The sequence below is a fragment of the Cherax quadricarinatus genome, chromosome 23 (assembly GCF_038502225.1).
Source record: "Cherax quadricarinatus isolate ZL_2023a chromosome 23, ASM3850222v1, whole genome shotgun sequence".
Classification (NCBI taxonomy): Eukaryota; Metazoa; Arthropoda; class Malacostraca; order Decapoda; family Parastacidae; genus Cherax; species Cherax quadricarinatus.
The window spans coordinates 17809804-17825623 of NC_091314.1; the positions used below are offsets into that span (position 1 = coordinate 17809804).

Consider the following 15820-nt stretch of genomic DNA (forward strand, 5'->3'; position numbering starts at 1 on the left):
TCTCGCCACGTGGTCTCGGTCTTAGCCCTGCTAACCCTACTAACTCACCACGCGGCCTCAGATGCCTTAGCCCTGTTTGCCCACAAACCCAACCTCTCTCACTGTGTTTGGTACTCACCCAACCTCTACCAGTGTTTTGGTAAACTGCTAAGGGTTATAGCACCATATTTTAAGGACCACATAGGGGGTCAAGAGCTAGAGTGTGTCTTCGACAGAGGCGCCAACCGTTGAAAGCCTCCTGTGTGAAGTCTATCGTCGATGTAAGAGCAATTCTACGATCACGTGTGCAGAGGGCAGCAGCAAGATGACATAAACAATCCTCTACTCTCCACTACCATCAACCTTATTCTTCATCAAGTCGTTACAGCGATAACATTTTTCATAGAGACATTTGCGAGTGTTGAGACATTTCTTTTGTGTTCCAGTGATTTTCTTAGTGACATTCAGTGACTCTCGATCAGACTCAGTGTTTCTTTGCAATAATCTTTTTATCTCATTAATTCAGTGTTAATTTCCGTGCATTATCTTATGTCTGTTGTGTTGTGTGTCTTTTTATACACTTGAAGTAAGTACTTAGTGTTTTTCCTTTGTTGTGTGTGCAACATATGAGCAGTATAGAACTTGTGTTTCCACTTCACAATCACCTAGTGTTCTCAGTATTCCAGTGAAGTATTTCAGTAATTTTTCACCTCATATCCTGCATCACAACTCAGTGTTGTCTCAGTTATATATAATTTTTTTCATCCCAGCATTTGTGTATTCTTGTTTTGTTCCCTGTGTGTTGAACATTTTTTTTTTGTGTTCATATTCTTTCATTTAGCCAGTGTCTAATTTGTCTTATTTCCACAGACAATAGTGCCATTATTTTGTGCAAGCAAGAAATTATTATCAAAGTTTTCACACATCAAGTTTCATTGCAAGAAAATTCTAGTATTGTGTTTATGTTGATGTGTTGTGTTCTGCATCACTGTAAGTGTTCAAACTTTTTTGTTCTGTGTTTTAGCACCTATTATTTTTCATGTTTCATTGAACAAATTCACTCTTAGTGCAATTTTTAAGTTCTTCTTTTAGAGTAAATTGTTCTTTTGCTTGTTAAGTGTTGTTTAAGCTGCAGTTAAGAGTTAAAGTGTTCATTCCTTGATATATTTCTTTTCTTGTGTGTGTAATATTTTTTTTTATTATTGCACATTGACTCATTTTGCAATAATTCTTGTGCAAATATTGTGTTGCCATTAAAGTTTTTCTTGCAGAAATTTTATGTAGTGTTGTGCAGTACTTTTTGATTAGCAATTGTCATTTGCAATATTGCTACAGTTTATTTCAGTGCAGTTTCATATGCTCTGTTCTGTGCATAATATTTTATTCTTTGTGTGCCATTTTATTTTATTTCAGCGAATTGTGTCCCAGTTTGTTTCATTTTTGCACAAGCTTTATTGAGTCCATTTTATCATTTTATTGTGTATTTCCCTGTTGCATTGAAAGTAAAGACAACTCAATGTGCCATTCATTCAATTTAAAGTAAAGTTGAGCACATCAGATTTGAGTAAAGTACAAGTTCTCTTGATTTTCTAAGTGTTGTCCATTCAATTGTGTATTTTTCTTGTGTGAGTTTCTTCGCTTACTGTGTCATTCTTTCTATTTTTTTTTTGCCTTATGCCCTTCAGTAAGTTCACTGAGATGTCCCAGTCACTTTTGAATGTTCACTTAGTGTGTTATGCCAGTCCAAGTCAATATGAATCAGTCCACAGTACCAATATTCCCTTACTGACTGAAAGACAATACCTAGCCCTTGAGCAATGTGTTTGTTCTCACAGCTTGTATCTGAGATTTGTTAAAGTGCTGCGAAATGTGAAGTTCAGATTAAGTTCCTATAGATCCGTGAATTACTTATTAACGTAGCCGAGCGGTCAGGCACTAGTAACTCTGTCACTCCCATCTGTGTTCCACCTACACCTTCAGACTTGCAGGATAGTGTTCCGTTGCCTCAAGTGTCCGAGGACACTCAGACTGCCTTGAGTGCACAGCCTATCCCTGCAATGTCTGCTAGTTCGAGTAGTAGTTTCTCCACAGGGGATGCCTTGTCAGAAAACGATTACTTGCAACTAGTAATGCCATCTCTTGTTGATGTCACATGCCGTATGCAGAAAGACGTCTCTGTTACGGCTAGTGTTCTCACTAGAGTGTCTGTTGTTGTTCCTAATGTTCCAAATGGTGATCCCATCCTAGTTGACAGTAATCAGTGCATTGTAAGAAGTTATTTCTCGAGTAACTTTCATATGTTGTTAACGTTTGTAAGTGAAGTTTTTTACAGTTGATACCTCGTGTCACTGTGTGCGACTCAGATTGAATATCAGCATTGTTGACCGTGTTCATTTATTTTCTTCTGTGCTTGCAGTTTGAGATAGTAGATTCGTTCTCCTTTGCTCATATTGCGTGTTATAGTGTTAATTTTTTTCAACCGGGGAGAGTCATCCACTCCACCGAGTTTGTTCATTCCTCCAGTAAGAAAGAACCGATCCCTTGTGTTCTGGTGATTCGATTCCTGCTCCAGAAAGATCTTATTCTGACTGTGAAGCCACCAGCACCCATTAGTGACTTTGTAATGAGCCAAGAATTACTGTATCGAACAGCCGAGTTGGGTACTCCAAGCAGAAGAGTGTACCAGTTAGTAATTCCACAGTCACTAGTGAACGTAGCTCTACAGCTAGTTCACGATGCACCAGGTGTTGCACACCCTGGTATGGATCGTTCTGTGAAACAAGCCAGAATGAAATACTTTTGGCCACGTATGGCAACTGACATTTTCGAGTATGTTAAGAAATGTAGTGTCTGTATGCAACATAAAGGGAATGTCAATGGTCCTAATCCAATCCAAGTGTACCCAACCACTAGCGAACCGTGGGAAAGAGTTGCCCTTGACTTGTTAACCAATTTTAAATGTTCCCTCCAAGGCAACAAAGATCTGTGTGTTATGGTAGACCATTTCACCAGATATTGTGAGTTAGTTCCTATTGCAGATAAGACTGCAGAGACAGTAGCTAAAGCGTTTAAAGAACGCATTATCTGCAGGCATACCACCCCTAAGTCCTTAGTAACAGATAATGGAGGTGAATTCTGTAATGAGATTCTTGAAAATTTGTGTACTTTGTACAAGATCTCTAAATCCACCATTGTTCCTCATCATCCTGCCAGCAATGGGTTAGCCGAACGAACCAATAGGAAAGTACTTGATGTCCTGAGAGCCACTATCAACCCCAATAGTGAAACTTGGGATGAAGTCATACCAGATGTTTAATGTGTCATAAATTCTGCTTACAATGCTTCCATAGGTGATACTCCACATTATGCATTGTATGGTGTAGACAAGCGTTTACCCTATGAGTTGTTATATTCCACTCTGAAACCTAATTACAACCCTGATGATTTCGTAGCAACTCGTACCAGCATGGCTCAAAGTGTTTTTATAAGAATCTGTGAAACACTTCATAAATCAACAGCAGAATTTACTAGAGTAACTAATAGCCGTGCTAAGCCGTCAAAAGCCAAAGTAGGTTCGAGAGTAATGCTGGCAAATTTCAACAAAACATCCGCATTGCCTAAGCTCGATCAAAAGTTTGTTGGACCTTATCGAGTTGTAGAACATATCTCTGGTAATAAGTATAAGGTTAGAGAAATTAGTACTGGTAAGCACAAAGAATCGCATTTATATCATATGAAATTAGTATGCGATGTTGGTGATATTGCTACCCAGACTAATGTGACAGATGCTGAAAATCCTCTTGATTCTGTACCCTCTACCTCAGATACTCAGTCAGATAATCAACCTGAATGTCGTTACTCCTTGCGTACTCAACAAGTAATGAGAAACCCACAAGTATCTTTTGTAGATACTTGTTCAAGTCTCCCTCAGTCAAGGCATGTGTTAGCCATTGCAGAGGAATTTGATCCTCCCAGAGATGATAACCATTCTGCATATGTAAACCTCACCCTTGCAGAATTGGGTTTAAATGTACATAGTCTGTATAACTAGATGTCCGAGATGAAGTAAATTGTCAACTGTTTGTTATTAACTGATTAGTTTTTCAGAATTTTTTTTTTTCGTATTCCCTCCGTATTCTGAGAATTTGACAGTAATGATCTGAGTGCGCACCAGATGCCTTTGCTGTTAATTTCACCTTGTATATATATACAGTGGACCCCCGCATAACGATCACCTCCCAATGCGACCAATTATGTAAGTGTATTTATGTAAGTGCTTTTGTATGTGTATGTTTGGGGGTCTGAAATGGACTAATCTACTTCTCAATATTCCTTATGGGAACAAATTCGGTCAGTACTGGCACCTGAACATACTTCTGGAATGAAAAAAATATCGTTAACCGGGGGTCCACTGTATTTATTCTTCCTCAGAATCCGTAGAGTGCATGAATACAGATCGATCGATCAATTCCATTCATATTGTACAATGATTTGATCTTATAGTTTGTAATGCATTACGTTAAAAGTGATTACGTTAACACCCATTATGTAAAACTCATTTTGTTAACATCTATTATGATACCATCCATTAATTCTAAGTTATATATGAATTTGTTATTGTATAGAATCACCCCAGAACCACCTGCCTGTTCAGCCTATAGATAGTAGTGTATGTCGAGACGACATACGTAACATGACCGAGCTGTCAGCATAGTTGCTGATCCCTGTGTTGTATAGCATATCAGTATCATCCATGTGCTTTAGATAGGAGATCCCTAGGCCTGTGACTGTTTGTGTGACGTCATGGGATGTGCATGTGTACGTTCGTACCTCTGCCTCCCCCTCAGTCGGTGTTTGACATAGGCTAGGACAGGCAGAGGCTGGGCTCCATTTCCCATCATCACAGTCTGACAATATATCGTTACCATCCAACAAGTGTGTCTACCTTCAACCCACGATATCTCCATTTAAGAACCCCTACGATAAATGATGGTGAAAGTTTTTCTTTTTCAGGCCACCCTGCCTTGGTGGGAATCGGCCAGTGTGCTAATAAAATTATCCAGAGGGCTAAGGAGGGGTTATCGAGATGGTTTGGACATGTAGAGAGGAGAGAACAAAATAGAATGACTTCGTGAGTATATAAATCTATAGTGGAGGGAAGGCAGGGTAGGGGTCAACCTAGGAAAGGTTGGAGGGAGGGGGTAAAGGAGGTATGTGTGTAAGGGGCTTGGACTTCCAGCAAGTGTGCGTGAGCGTGTTAGATAGGACCGAATGGAGACAAATGGTTTTTAAGACTTGATGTGCTGTTGGAGTGTAAGCAGGGTAACATTTATGAAGGGATTCAGGGAAACCGGCAGGCTGAACTTGATTCCTGGAGATGGGAAGTACAGTGCTGGCACTCTGAAGGAGGAGTGTTAATGTTGCAGTTTTATAACTTTAGTGTAAGCATGCCTCTGGCAAGACAGTGATGGAGTGAGTGATGATGAATGTTTTTCTTTTTCGGGCCACCCTGCCTTGGGAAACGGCCGATGTGTTAATAAAAAAAATAATAAACAAGAATCATATGTATTTTGCGAACCACACTAATCACATACAAATGCACGTAATACATACAGAATCACCAATACCTTTAATAAACCTCTGATGATTTCCGAGAGTTTTTCCATATAACAGCAAATTTTCAAGAGGTAAACTCGCATAAAACAAGAGGAAACCTTTATGTGCAATTCCTATCACATTTGAAGCAGCTATCAAAATATAACAATAATATGACGTAAGTATGTAAATGGTAAAACTTTGCCAATATCAAATTCTATACTATTTTATTCATTATATTTTTTCATTTAATGTTTGAGTATAACCCCAAACAGTTGTCAACTAGCAAGTGTATCTCATGACTTCGTGCAAAAAGGACTTAGCAGGTCAAACCCAACTAAGAGTACCGGCCCAGATAAAATACCATCAAAGCTCCTAAAAGACGGTGCTTCTGAATTGCCAATCCCCATTGCTCACATAATATATCTGTCCATCACCACTAATACTATACTGGAAGGGTTCAAGGAGGCCAAAGTTACTCCTATTTTCAAGAACACTAGTAGGTCTGATGTCAGCAAGTATAGTCCTGTTAGTATATTCAGTGTAATATCCAAAATTCTAGAGAGGGCAGTGTACTGTCAAGTACATTCTTCATAGTTACCAATCAAGCTTTAGGAGATCTTATTCAACCGACACTTCCCTAATTAATCTGATGGATTACACAAGAACTGAAATGTCGATAGGGAACCTCATAGGAATGGTAACCTTAGACTTGCAAAAGGCCTTCGATACTGTCAACCACAATATATTATGTAAGAAACTTCAAGCTATTGGCACAGGTTCCATAGACTGGTTTAAGTCCTATCTTAGCAATAGGAAACAAATTGCCAAAATCAATAAAACAGTATCAGAACCCCTAATGATAGCATGTGGAGTTCCCAAAGGTAGTGGGTCCCTTATTATTTCTGTGTTATGTAAACGACATGCCCATTAGTGTCAAGTGCAAACTCCTACTATATGCGGATGACAGTGCTCTGTTAGTGTCAGGTAAAGACCCACAAGATATAGCTAATGTAATAACACTAGAATTGGAGTCCTGCAACACATGGTTAGTGGACAACAAACTATTGTTACACCTTGGGAAAATGGAAGCCATACTCTTTGGTACGAAACATAAACTGAGAAGGGTAAATAATTTTAATGTCCAGTGTAATGGGGAACCCATCACTTCAGTTTCTTCAGTAAAATATCTGGGAATCCCCTTTGACCCATGCATGTCAGGAGAACTGATAGGGAACAGTGTAGTAAAGAAAGCGAATGCCAGACTGAAGTTCCTCTACAGACAAGCACAGTGTCTACCTACTGAGGCTCGTAGGACCTTATGTCTATCCCTTATACAATGTCATGTTGACTATGCTTGCTCTTCATGGTACTCTGCCTCGATAAAAAAAAAAGAAAGATAGACTGCAAATCACCCATGACAAAATGGTAAGATTCATCCTGGACCTGGGTCCAAGAAAACATATAGGGCAGGATAAATTACAACAACTGAATATTGATGAATATTGAAGACAGAGTAAAACAGCTGAAGTTAAATCAAGTTTATAAAATTGCTCATAAACAGTGTCCAGACTGAGAACCTAAGCAATCATAATACTAGGGAAAGAGAGCACAACCTTGTAGTACCCACAGTCAGTGGCCAGGCTTCAAACACTTTTCATTGTACAGCAATAAAGGAATGGAACAGACTGCCTGCACATGTCAAAGCCAGTCATAGCATGAACCAGTTCAAGAAGAGTGCCTTATGAATGTAGCGACAGAAAGAGAGGAGAATGATTTTTTATTTCTTTTAGCTAACACACATGTAAATATAAATAACTCAGTTTACCTCATTCCTAGTATATCTCCTTTATAGTACAATAATAAGATATTAGTATATCTCCTTTCTAGTATAATAATAAGGTATTAAAAGGACCCCAATGGAAATAAGTCACTCTGTCTGGCTTTTTTGGGTTATCCTAGGTTCTCTACACATATGCTGCTATGTATGATAATCTATGTAACTATTTGTGTAAACCTGAATAAACTTACTATCATACAACCCCAGCAATAGTAAAGATCTTATTTAGGTTTTCTTCATTTTTAAATTTTCTAAGAATGCTGTACAGTAATATCAGTTATGGTTCCACTTTCTGTAGTAATTCTGTTTCTGAATAACCAACATGATTCTTACCTGTGACTTTTTGCCCCATACTCATCCGGTTGCGGCGAGGCCCTCGTGAGCTATGGCGCTGGTTAGGGTGGTGGTGATGGTGGTTATGGTGGTGGTGGTGAGCAGCAGCAGCAGCAGCGGCGGCGGCGGCAGATGACCGTGTTGAATATGGAGGTGGTGCGTCGTGGTGGTTGTGACGGACTGGGGTGTTATTAGTGGCAGCGTTGTTTGAGGCGTTGTCGTGCTGCTGATTGGTATCTTCTACTCCTCCCCCGCTGCTGTTGTCAGGTTTCTGAGTGGAGGCGTTGTTGGTGCTGGTGCCACCCTGACCAGACCCACTGGTGGCTTTCCCTCCCTGCATGAAAAGAAATGTTCAATTAGTTTTATAAGAAAAAGTAGTTAGTGAGGTTTAAAAAAATTCATGTGAACCATGAGTAGTTTAAAACAAATCTGTTAAATGCATATGTTGAAACAACCAGAAATTTCATACTTATAATGAAGAAGAATCAGGTCTACTGGAATGAATTAAGAGCCAGGAATAATAGGAAGTGAAAGAAACAATACAAAATTTTGAAAAAACAGCAGAGTTATTAGGATTAACCCTTTCACTGTCTCCCACACAGATCATCTTACTGATGCCAGTGTCACTCATGTGGATTTACAAATATGCTGTAAGTTCAAATATGCTGTAAGCAGTAAATTTTGGCCTGGACATAAGAGAATGGGTCTGTGCTACTGGTGTGAACATTATTAAAAAAATCCTGCCCATGCAATGCATGATGGGAAAAACAAATCTCTCACCTTGTACAGTGGAACCTCTAGTCACGAACACTTCCGAACATGAATAAATCGGTTCACAACCAAAAATTTCACCAAATTCTTGCATCTGGTCACGAACACATAATCAGGTGCCGAACAAACACAGCCACACTGATTTTCACATTCCATATCATTTTTTTCACAAGTGTCAATTTTCCCCACTTTCTGTTATTTGGGTACACCTAACAAAGACCCTCACCTTGTAGTTGGTCTCAGTTAGATGTGTGTTCATTCACTGTGAACTCCTTGTGTTGTATTTTGTGTTTCTGAATTCATTTTGCAATTAACCATGGCCTCTAAGCAAGAGTGGTAATGAGGATGATAAGAAGGGTTTGAAGAAAATTGAAACAGAAGTGAAGAAGGAAATTATTGAAAAGTTGTGTATTGTGTATAACCTCCTCCCCACTTATCTTCCTCCTTACTTCCTTCATGCCAGAAGCAAGGTTAGTTTTCTTGGTTGTTTATGCTATTTTTTTCTCTGTTATTTAAGGTTTTTCTCTATTAAACTGTGCATTATTCTGTATAATTAAGGATTTTTCAAACTCTTGATTATTTTCCGTGTTTAAAACTCTTAAAAGAAAACTGTGTACAGCTAACGGTTTGTCGGGGTCTAGAACAGACTCGAGCAATGTTAGTTTTCTCTGTTGTTCAAGATTTTCTCAGTGTTATTCAAGGTTTTTCACATTTAGTTTACTATTACACTGTGCATTCTATAGTATAATTAACTATTTTTGTGCTTAAAAAAAAAAAGAAAAAAAAATTACAGCCTCTCTTCACTTACCGACGGAGTTCCATTCCTAAGACCACACTGGTAAACGAATTCGTCTCTAATCGAGGAATTGCCCCTTACTGACACTTCAAAAGTGTTACCACCCAAAATTAACCCGTAAACAGTCCAAATGTATATATATACTTTTTTACTGCTAGTGCCCCAAACGTATATACAGTGGACCCCCCGGTTTACGATATTATTTCATTCCAGATGTATGTTCAGGTGCCAGTACTGACCGAATTTGTTCCCATAAGGAACATTGTGAATTAGATTAGTCCATTTCAGACCCCCAAACATACACATACAAACGCACTTACATAAATACACTTACATAATTGGTCGCATTGGGAGCTGATCGTAAACCGGGGGTCCACTGTATACGTTTTATTTTTCCTGCCTTCAAATTTGGCACGATTGGCCTGAGATGCCTTGTCAGCACAGAATGGGTCCTAACACTCAGTGTGCACAGTATTAAAAAAATCTGGGACCACTTAGTACCCTGTGGGAGCACCAGTTCAAATGAGCACCAGCTAGAGCAAACAGCGCAGCAAACACCTGGGATTCAGTGATTTCATGTAGTATTAACTCTCCCATTTTAGGAGTTAAGTGATTTTGACCCTGAGTTTAGTGGCCTTGAGGTGGATGTGGCCATAAGTGGTCAATGAAATATAAAAAAAAAAATTTTGATAAAAACCCCACGTGCAACATTTGTGCAACACCCTTTCAGAATGTCTTATAACCTATGCCCTAAGTAATGAGAAACAAGGCAGGTAGGCTGGCAGGCTAGCAGGCCGGCTGGCTAGCAGGCTGGCTGGCTGGCTGGCCATCTGGCTGACCAGCTGCGTGGCTGGCCGGCTGCTGGCGGCCTGGCTCTATCTCCGTTTGTCTGTATCTATGTCTATCTCTGTCTGTCTCTATCTTTGTCTCTCTCTATCTGTCTCTGTCTATCTCATTCTGTCTGTATCTCTGTCTCACAGGTACACATAAATACAAGTAGTATACATAGTGTAAATTACCTAGGATAACCCAAAAATCCAGACAAAGTGCTATACTCTACTGGAATACCCTAATATTTTTTTTTCTTCATTTTCATTAAAAAAAATTATTTTTTTTAATATTTCAAAATATTCGGGGCACTGGGGTAGTGAACGTATATACATGTACACGGTTGGACCGTTTACGGGTTAAAACATTTAGTTTTATGTTTGCTGAGAAATTCCTTTCAATGGTTATACAACATGAAATACAGTGGACCCTCAGGTAACAATGCCATCTGATAGCGATAAAATCGGATACCCATGCGTTTTTGTGTAAAAATATTGGCTTGGCCAACGATGAAAAACTCGGTGAAGGACATTCGTCCTGAACGCGGCTGCCTGGCCACTATGTACAGCCAGTGTGCCAGTGTTTATAAGGCAGGGTGGACAGTTCCACTCATACATGCAATACATTTTGTATTATTCCATTGCTTTTAGTGCCTGTAACTGCTAAATAAGCCACCATGGTCCCAAAGAAATCTTCTAGTGCCAACCCTGTGGTAAAAAGAGTGAGAAATACTATCGAACTGAAGAAAGAGATAATCACAAAGTACGAAAGTGGAGTGCGTGCCTCCGAGCTGGTTCGGTTGTATAACAAACCCCAATCAACCAACGCTACTATCTTGGCCAACAGAAAGGCAATCAAGGAAGCTGTTGTTGCGAAAGGTGAAAGTATGCTTACAAAATAGAGATAGCAAATACTCGAAGATGTGGAGAGACTGTTATTGGTGTGGATCAACGCCAAACGATTATCAGAAGATAGTGTTTCACAGTCAATCATATGTGAAAAGGCAAGGAAGTTGCATGTGGATCTCATTAAGAAAATGCCTGCAACTAGTGCTGATGTTAGTGAATTTAAGGCCAGCAAAGGCTGGTTTGAGAGATTTAAGAATCGTAGTGGCATACACAGTGTGATAAGGCATTATGAGGCTGCCAGTTCTGACCAAAAAGCAGCTGAAAAATATGTGCAGGACTTTAAGGGGTACATAGAGGCTGAAAAATTAAAACCCCAACAAGTGTTCAATTGTGACAAAACATGCCTGTTTTGGAAGAAAATGCCAAACAGGACCTACATTACTCAGGAGGAAAAGGCACTCCCAGGACACAAGCCTATGAAAGACAGGCTAACTCTCATGTTTTGTAGTAATGCCAGTGGTGATTGCAAAGTGAAGCCTTTACTCATGTATCACTCAAACTCCCAGAGTGTTCAAGAAAAACAGTGTTGTCAAGGAAAAGGACTTGCTACCTAAAGTCCTTATGGAAGGGGATTTCCCTTCCAAACAATAATATACCTCCATCATCTCCCCTCCTCCCATCTCATCACTCATCAATAAATCTTCAATAAAGGTAAGTGTCATTTATTCTTCATGTATTTATTCTTCATGTCTCATTGTTTTCTGTGTAGGAAAATGTATGTTTCATGTAAAAAAAAATTTTTTTTTTAATACTTTTGGGTGTCTGGAATGGATTAATTGGATTTTCATTATTTCTTGTGGGGAAAATTAATTTGGCTGACGATAAAATCGGTTAAGGGCAAGCTCTCTGGAACGGATTAAAATCGTTACCCGAGGGTCCACTGTATGTGGAACAGCAAGAAGGAACAGAAAACATATGCCAAGGTTCAGTGGAGGCTGTGTTGAAGGTACAGTGCAAGTGTTTCATGCTAATGACATCATGGCACTGGCGTGGCATGACAAATGGAATGTGACATTGCTGTCAACCATCCACAGAAATGAGATGGTACAAACAAAGTGACCAGGGAGACCAATGAACGCATTGTAAAGCCAGCTGCTGTCATGGACTATATGAACAATATGCAACTAGTTGACAAGTGTGACATGATAGGGTTCGTTGACTGTGTACGTAGGAGTCGCAAGTGGTATCTAAAACTGTTTTTTCACTTCGTAGACATTGCAGTGCTCAATGCATTCAGTATGTACGAAATAAAGATTGGAAAATGACAATGTTTTGCAGAATTCTCCCTGAATGTTGTAAAACAGATAGCAAGAAAGTATGGTACCACACCTGTACCTGCCCCTCAACAGCGACTTGTCCCACAACCACAGCCAGTGGGGGAAGTGCCAGACCGAATCATCCCTAACTGTCACTATCTGGTACCAATACCACCTACCCCAAAGAAGAAGAATTCCCAGAAAAAGTGTGTTGTGTGTGCTACCACCACAAAACAACCCCAACAATGGGAGGACACATGATTCATGTGTTACCAGTGTGGGGTGGGACTCTGTATGAATCCATTCTTCATGGAGTATCATACAATCGTGGAATTCTAGAAACATAAGTGGGACATACAAATACTTGTACGTATATAGTTGTAAACAATAGAATGCGATTCAGCCAGGTGTGCAAAATCACCTGTCAGTGTGTACATGTGTGTTAATGAAAATATGACAATTTCGTATATAATATTGGTGTATAAACAACAAATGGCATTGAAATCAAAAGATTTACTGTAAAACATAAATATCATATCATGAAAACCAAGAAAATTTAAAAAAAAAAAAAGGGTAAATATGTAGAATTTCTGCAAGCGGCAGCGCTCCATGCTGCCGTCAGGTGATCGCCAAGTGCCAACTTTGCTGCCTCATATCTCGGTAAGTACTGACCCTAAATTTTATTTATCCTATAACACTTTTCTCATTATGCACTGCATGCTGCAGGATTTTTTTATAATGTGCACACTGACCATGCAGACCCATTCTTTCATATGTAGCCCTACCAGCTTTCTTCCACCAGATTTGAAGGCACTAGAATTTTGGCACAGTACTATGGAACCGACACTGGCTCTCAAGCCGTAGTACTACAGGGCCAACACTGAAAGGGCTAATTGTAATATCATAATGGGTCACATAACCAGAGACCAAACAAAACGTTACTCGTCAATCCTAACCAGCCTGATAAGAAGGGCAAAAAACTTGTATTATGAGAACAGATTATCCAACTTACGAGGTGATATAAAAAAGACCTGGAAAACCCTATCAGAAATTCTGGGAACAAAAAAGATATCACGAAATAGCGAAATAAAATTAGCAAAATCAGATGAACCCCAACTCCCACCAACAGAAACAGCAAACAGACTCAATGATTTCTTCTCCACTATAGGACAAAACCTTGCCAATAAAATCCCAAGCTCAGATACCCCACCAAATGACTACCTCACCGGCAACTACCCGAACACACTGTTCCTAGCTCTGACTAACCCATACGAAGTCTCCCTTATTATCAACGCACTAAAAAACATGGCAGGAGATTTAAATACCTTACCACCCTTTATATACAAAAAACTGTCACAAGTGCTATCACCAATCATTGCAACACTCTTTAACAAATCCATAGAATCCTCCACCTTCCCTACAGTACTCAAAATAGCAAGGGTCACCCCGATCCACAAAGGAGGAGACCAAACAGAGTTGAATAACTATAGGCCAATATCCAACTTACACCCTCTCTCAAAAATCTTCAAAAAATTAATTCATAAACGAATCTACTCCTACCTTATCTCCCAAAACATACTCAACCCCTGCCAATTTGGATTCAGGCCTAATAAAAATACTAATGATGCTATTATACACATGCTAGAACATATATACACTGCAATAGAGAAAAAAGAAGTCCCACTGGGGATCTTCATTGACTTACGTAAAGCTTTTGATACAGTTGACCATGACTTGCTCCACGTAAAATTGTCACACTATGGTATAAGAGGGCACTCCCTCAAGTCATACCTCAGCAACAGAAGCCAATATGTGTACGCAAATGGGGCAAACTCTTCTGCGCAACCAATTACAGTTGGTGTCCCACAGGGAAGTGTCCTTGGCCCTCTTCTCTTTCTCCTATACATAAATGACCTTCCAAATGCTTCGCAATTACTCAAACCCACACTATTTGCAGATGACACTACATACGTCTTCTCTCACCCGAGCCCAGTCACGCTAGCCAATACTGTAAATACCGAATTACAGAAAATATCTACCTGGATGAGGACTAACAAACTTACACTAAACATTGACAAAACCTACTTCATTCAGTTTGGTAACAGAGCTACAGATGTCCCTCTTAACATAATGATAAACGGATCACCTATCACAAAGCTAACAGAGGGAAAATTCTTAGGAATCCACCTTGATAATAGACTCAAATTTCATACACATATACAACAAATTTCTAAGAAAATTTCCAAGAGTGTAGGCATACTATCGAAGATACGGTACTATGTTCCACAGTCAGCCCTCCTGGCCCTATATCACTCTCTTATTTACCCCTATCTCACCTATGGAATTTGTGCATGGGGCTCAACAACAATTAACCATCTCAGACCACTAATTACCCAATAAAAGGCTGGAGTTAGAATGATAACAAATTCTCACTACAGGCAGCACACTCCACCAATATTCAATACACTAAACCTACTCACCATACAAAACATCCATACTTATTACTGCACCTATTACATACATAGAACACTTAACTCTGATATTAACCCTCCCCTCAAACATCTCCTTGCCAACCTCAACAGAACACATGACCATAACACAAGGCACAGATCACTCTTTGATGTTCCTCGTGTCCATCTCACACTATGCAAAAACTCAATGCACATAAAAGGCCCTAAAATCTGGAATTCATTACCTGTAAATATAAAAGAAACACTACCTGTTTATAAATTCAAGTCTCTTCTCAAAGATCACTTACTCACCCAAAACCAAATAAATACTGAATAACTTATAAATTGTATATCTTAAATATTTCTCACAATTATATCACATAAATGTTAAACCTAAAACCCAATCTAACTTTATTATTTTTTAAATACACTACCTAACAGAATACTCCATACGACTGAATGTACAACAATGCATGCAACCATATGACCTGTCTTTGTAATACTCATTTGTTCTTTATAGTTATCTGTTTACATTAATGTATTATCACTGATTTCATCATTGCTTAGTTAATTTTAAGCCAGCCCGAAATGCTATGCATAGTATAAGTGGCTTTGGCATGCTGCTCTTATCTGTATTTTTTTGTACCTCTGTATGTATGCTCAAATTGTAAATAAATAAATAAAATAAATAAATAGTGTAAGAAAACATAAGTTATCAAAAAGATAAAGGAAAACAATTACAGTGGACCCTCGACCAACGCTGGCATGTCTAATGATAAAATCGCCTAATGATGCAGTTCTGCATAAAAATATTGGCTCCAATGGTAAAAAACTTGGGTAAGAACATTCATCCCGAAAGCGTCGGCCTGTCCGTCCAGCCTGAGTGTCTCAGCTGCCCTGCCTTCAGCTAGTGTGCCATTGTTTACAAGCCAGGGCGGACGGTTCCACGCATACATTCGATACATTTTGTATTATTCCATTTTTTTAGTGTGTGTAACTGCTAAATAAGCCACCATGGGCCCCAAGAAAGCTTCTACTGCCAACCCTGTGGTAAAAAGGGTGAG

General features: G+C 39.2%; 1 protein-coding gene across 8 annotated transcripts in view; it reads right to left on the reverse strand.

Moving 5' to 3' along the window:
* Positions 1–15820, reverse strand: part of gus (splA/ryanodine receptor domain and SOCS box containing gustavus) — an 843229-nt gene that overhangs the window by 177125 nt on the left and 650284 nt on the right. For all 8 annotated transcript variants that reach the window (XM_053772378.2, XM_053772374.1, XM_070087992.1 and 5 more), the window contains one exon: positions 7748–8081. In XM_053772378.2, coding sequence (XP_053628353.1) covers positions 7748–8081 — 334 coding nt within the window. The remainder of the gene's footprint in view (positions 1–7747; positions 8082–15820) is intronic.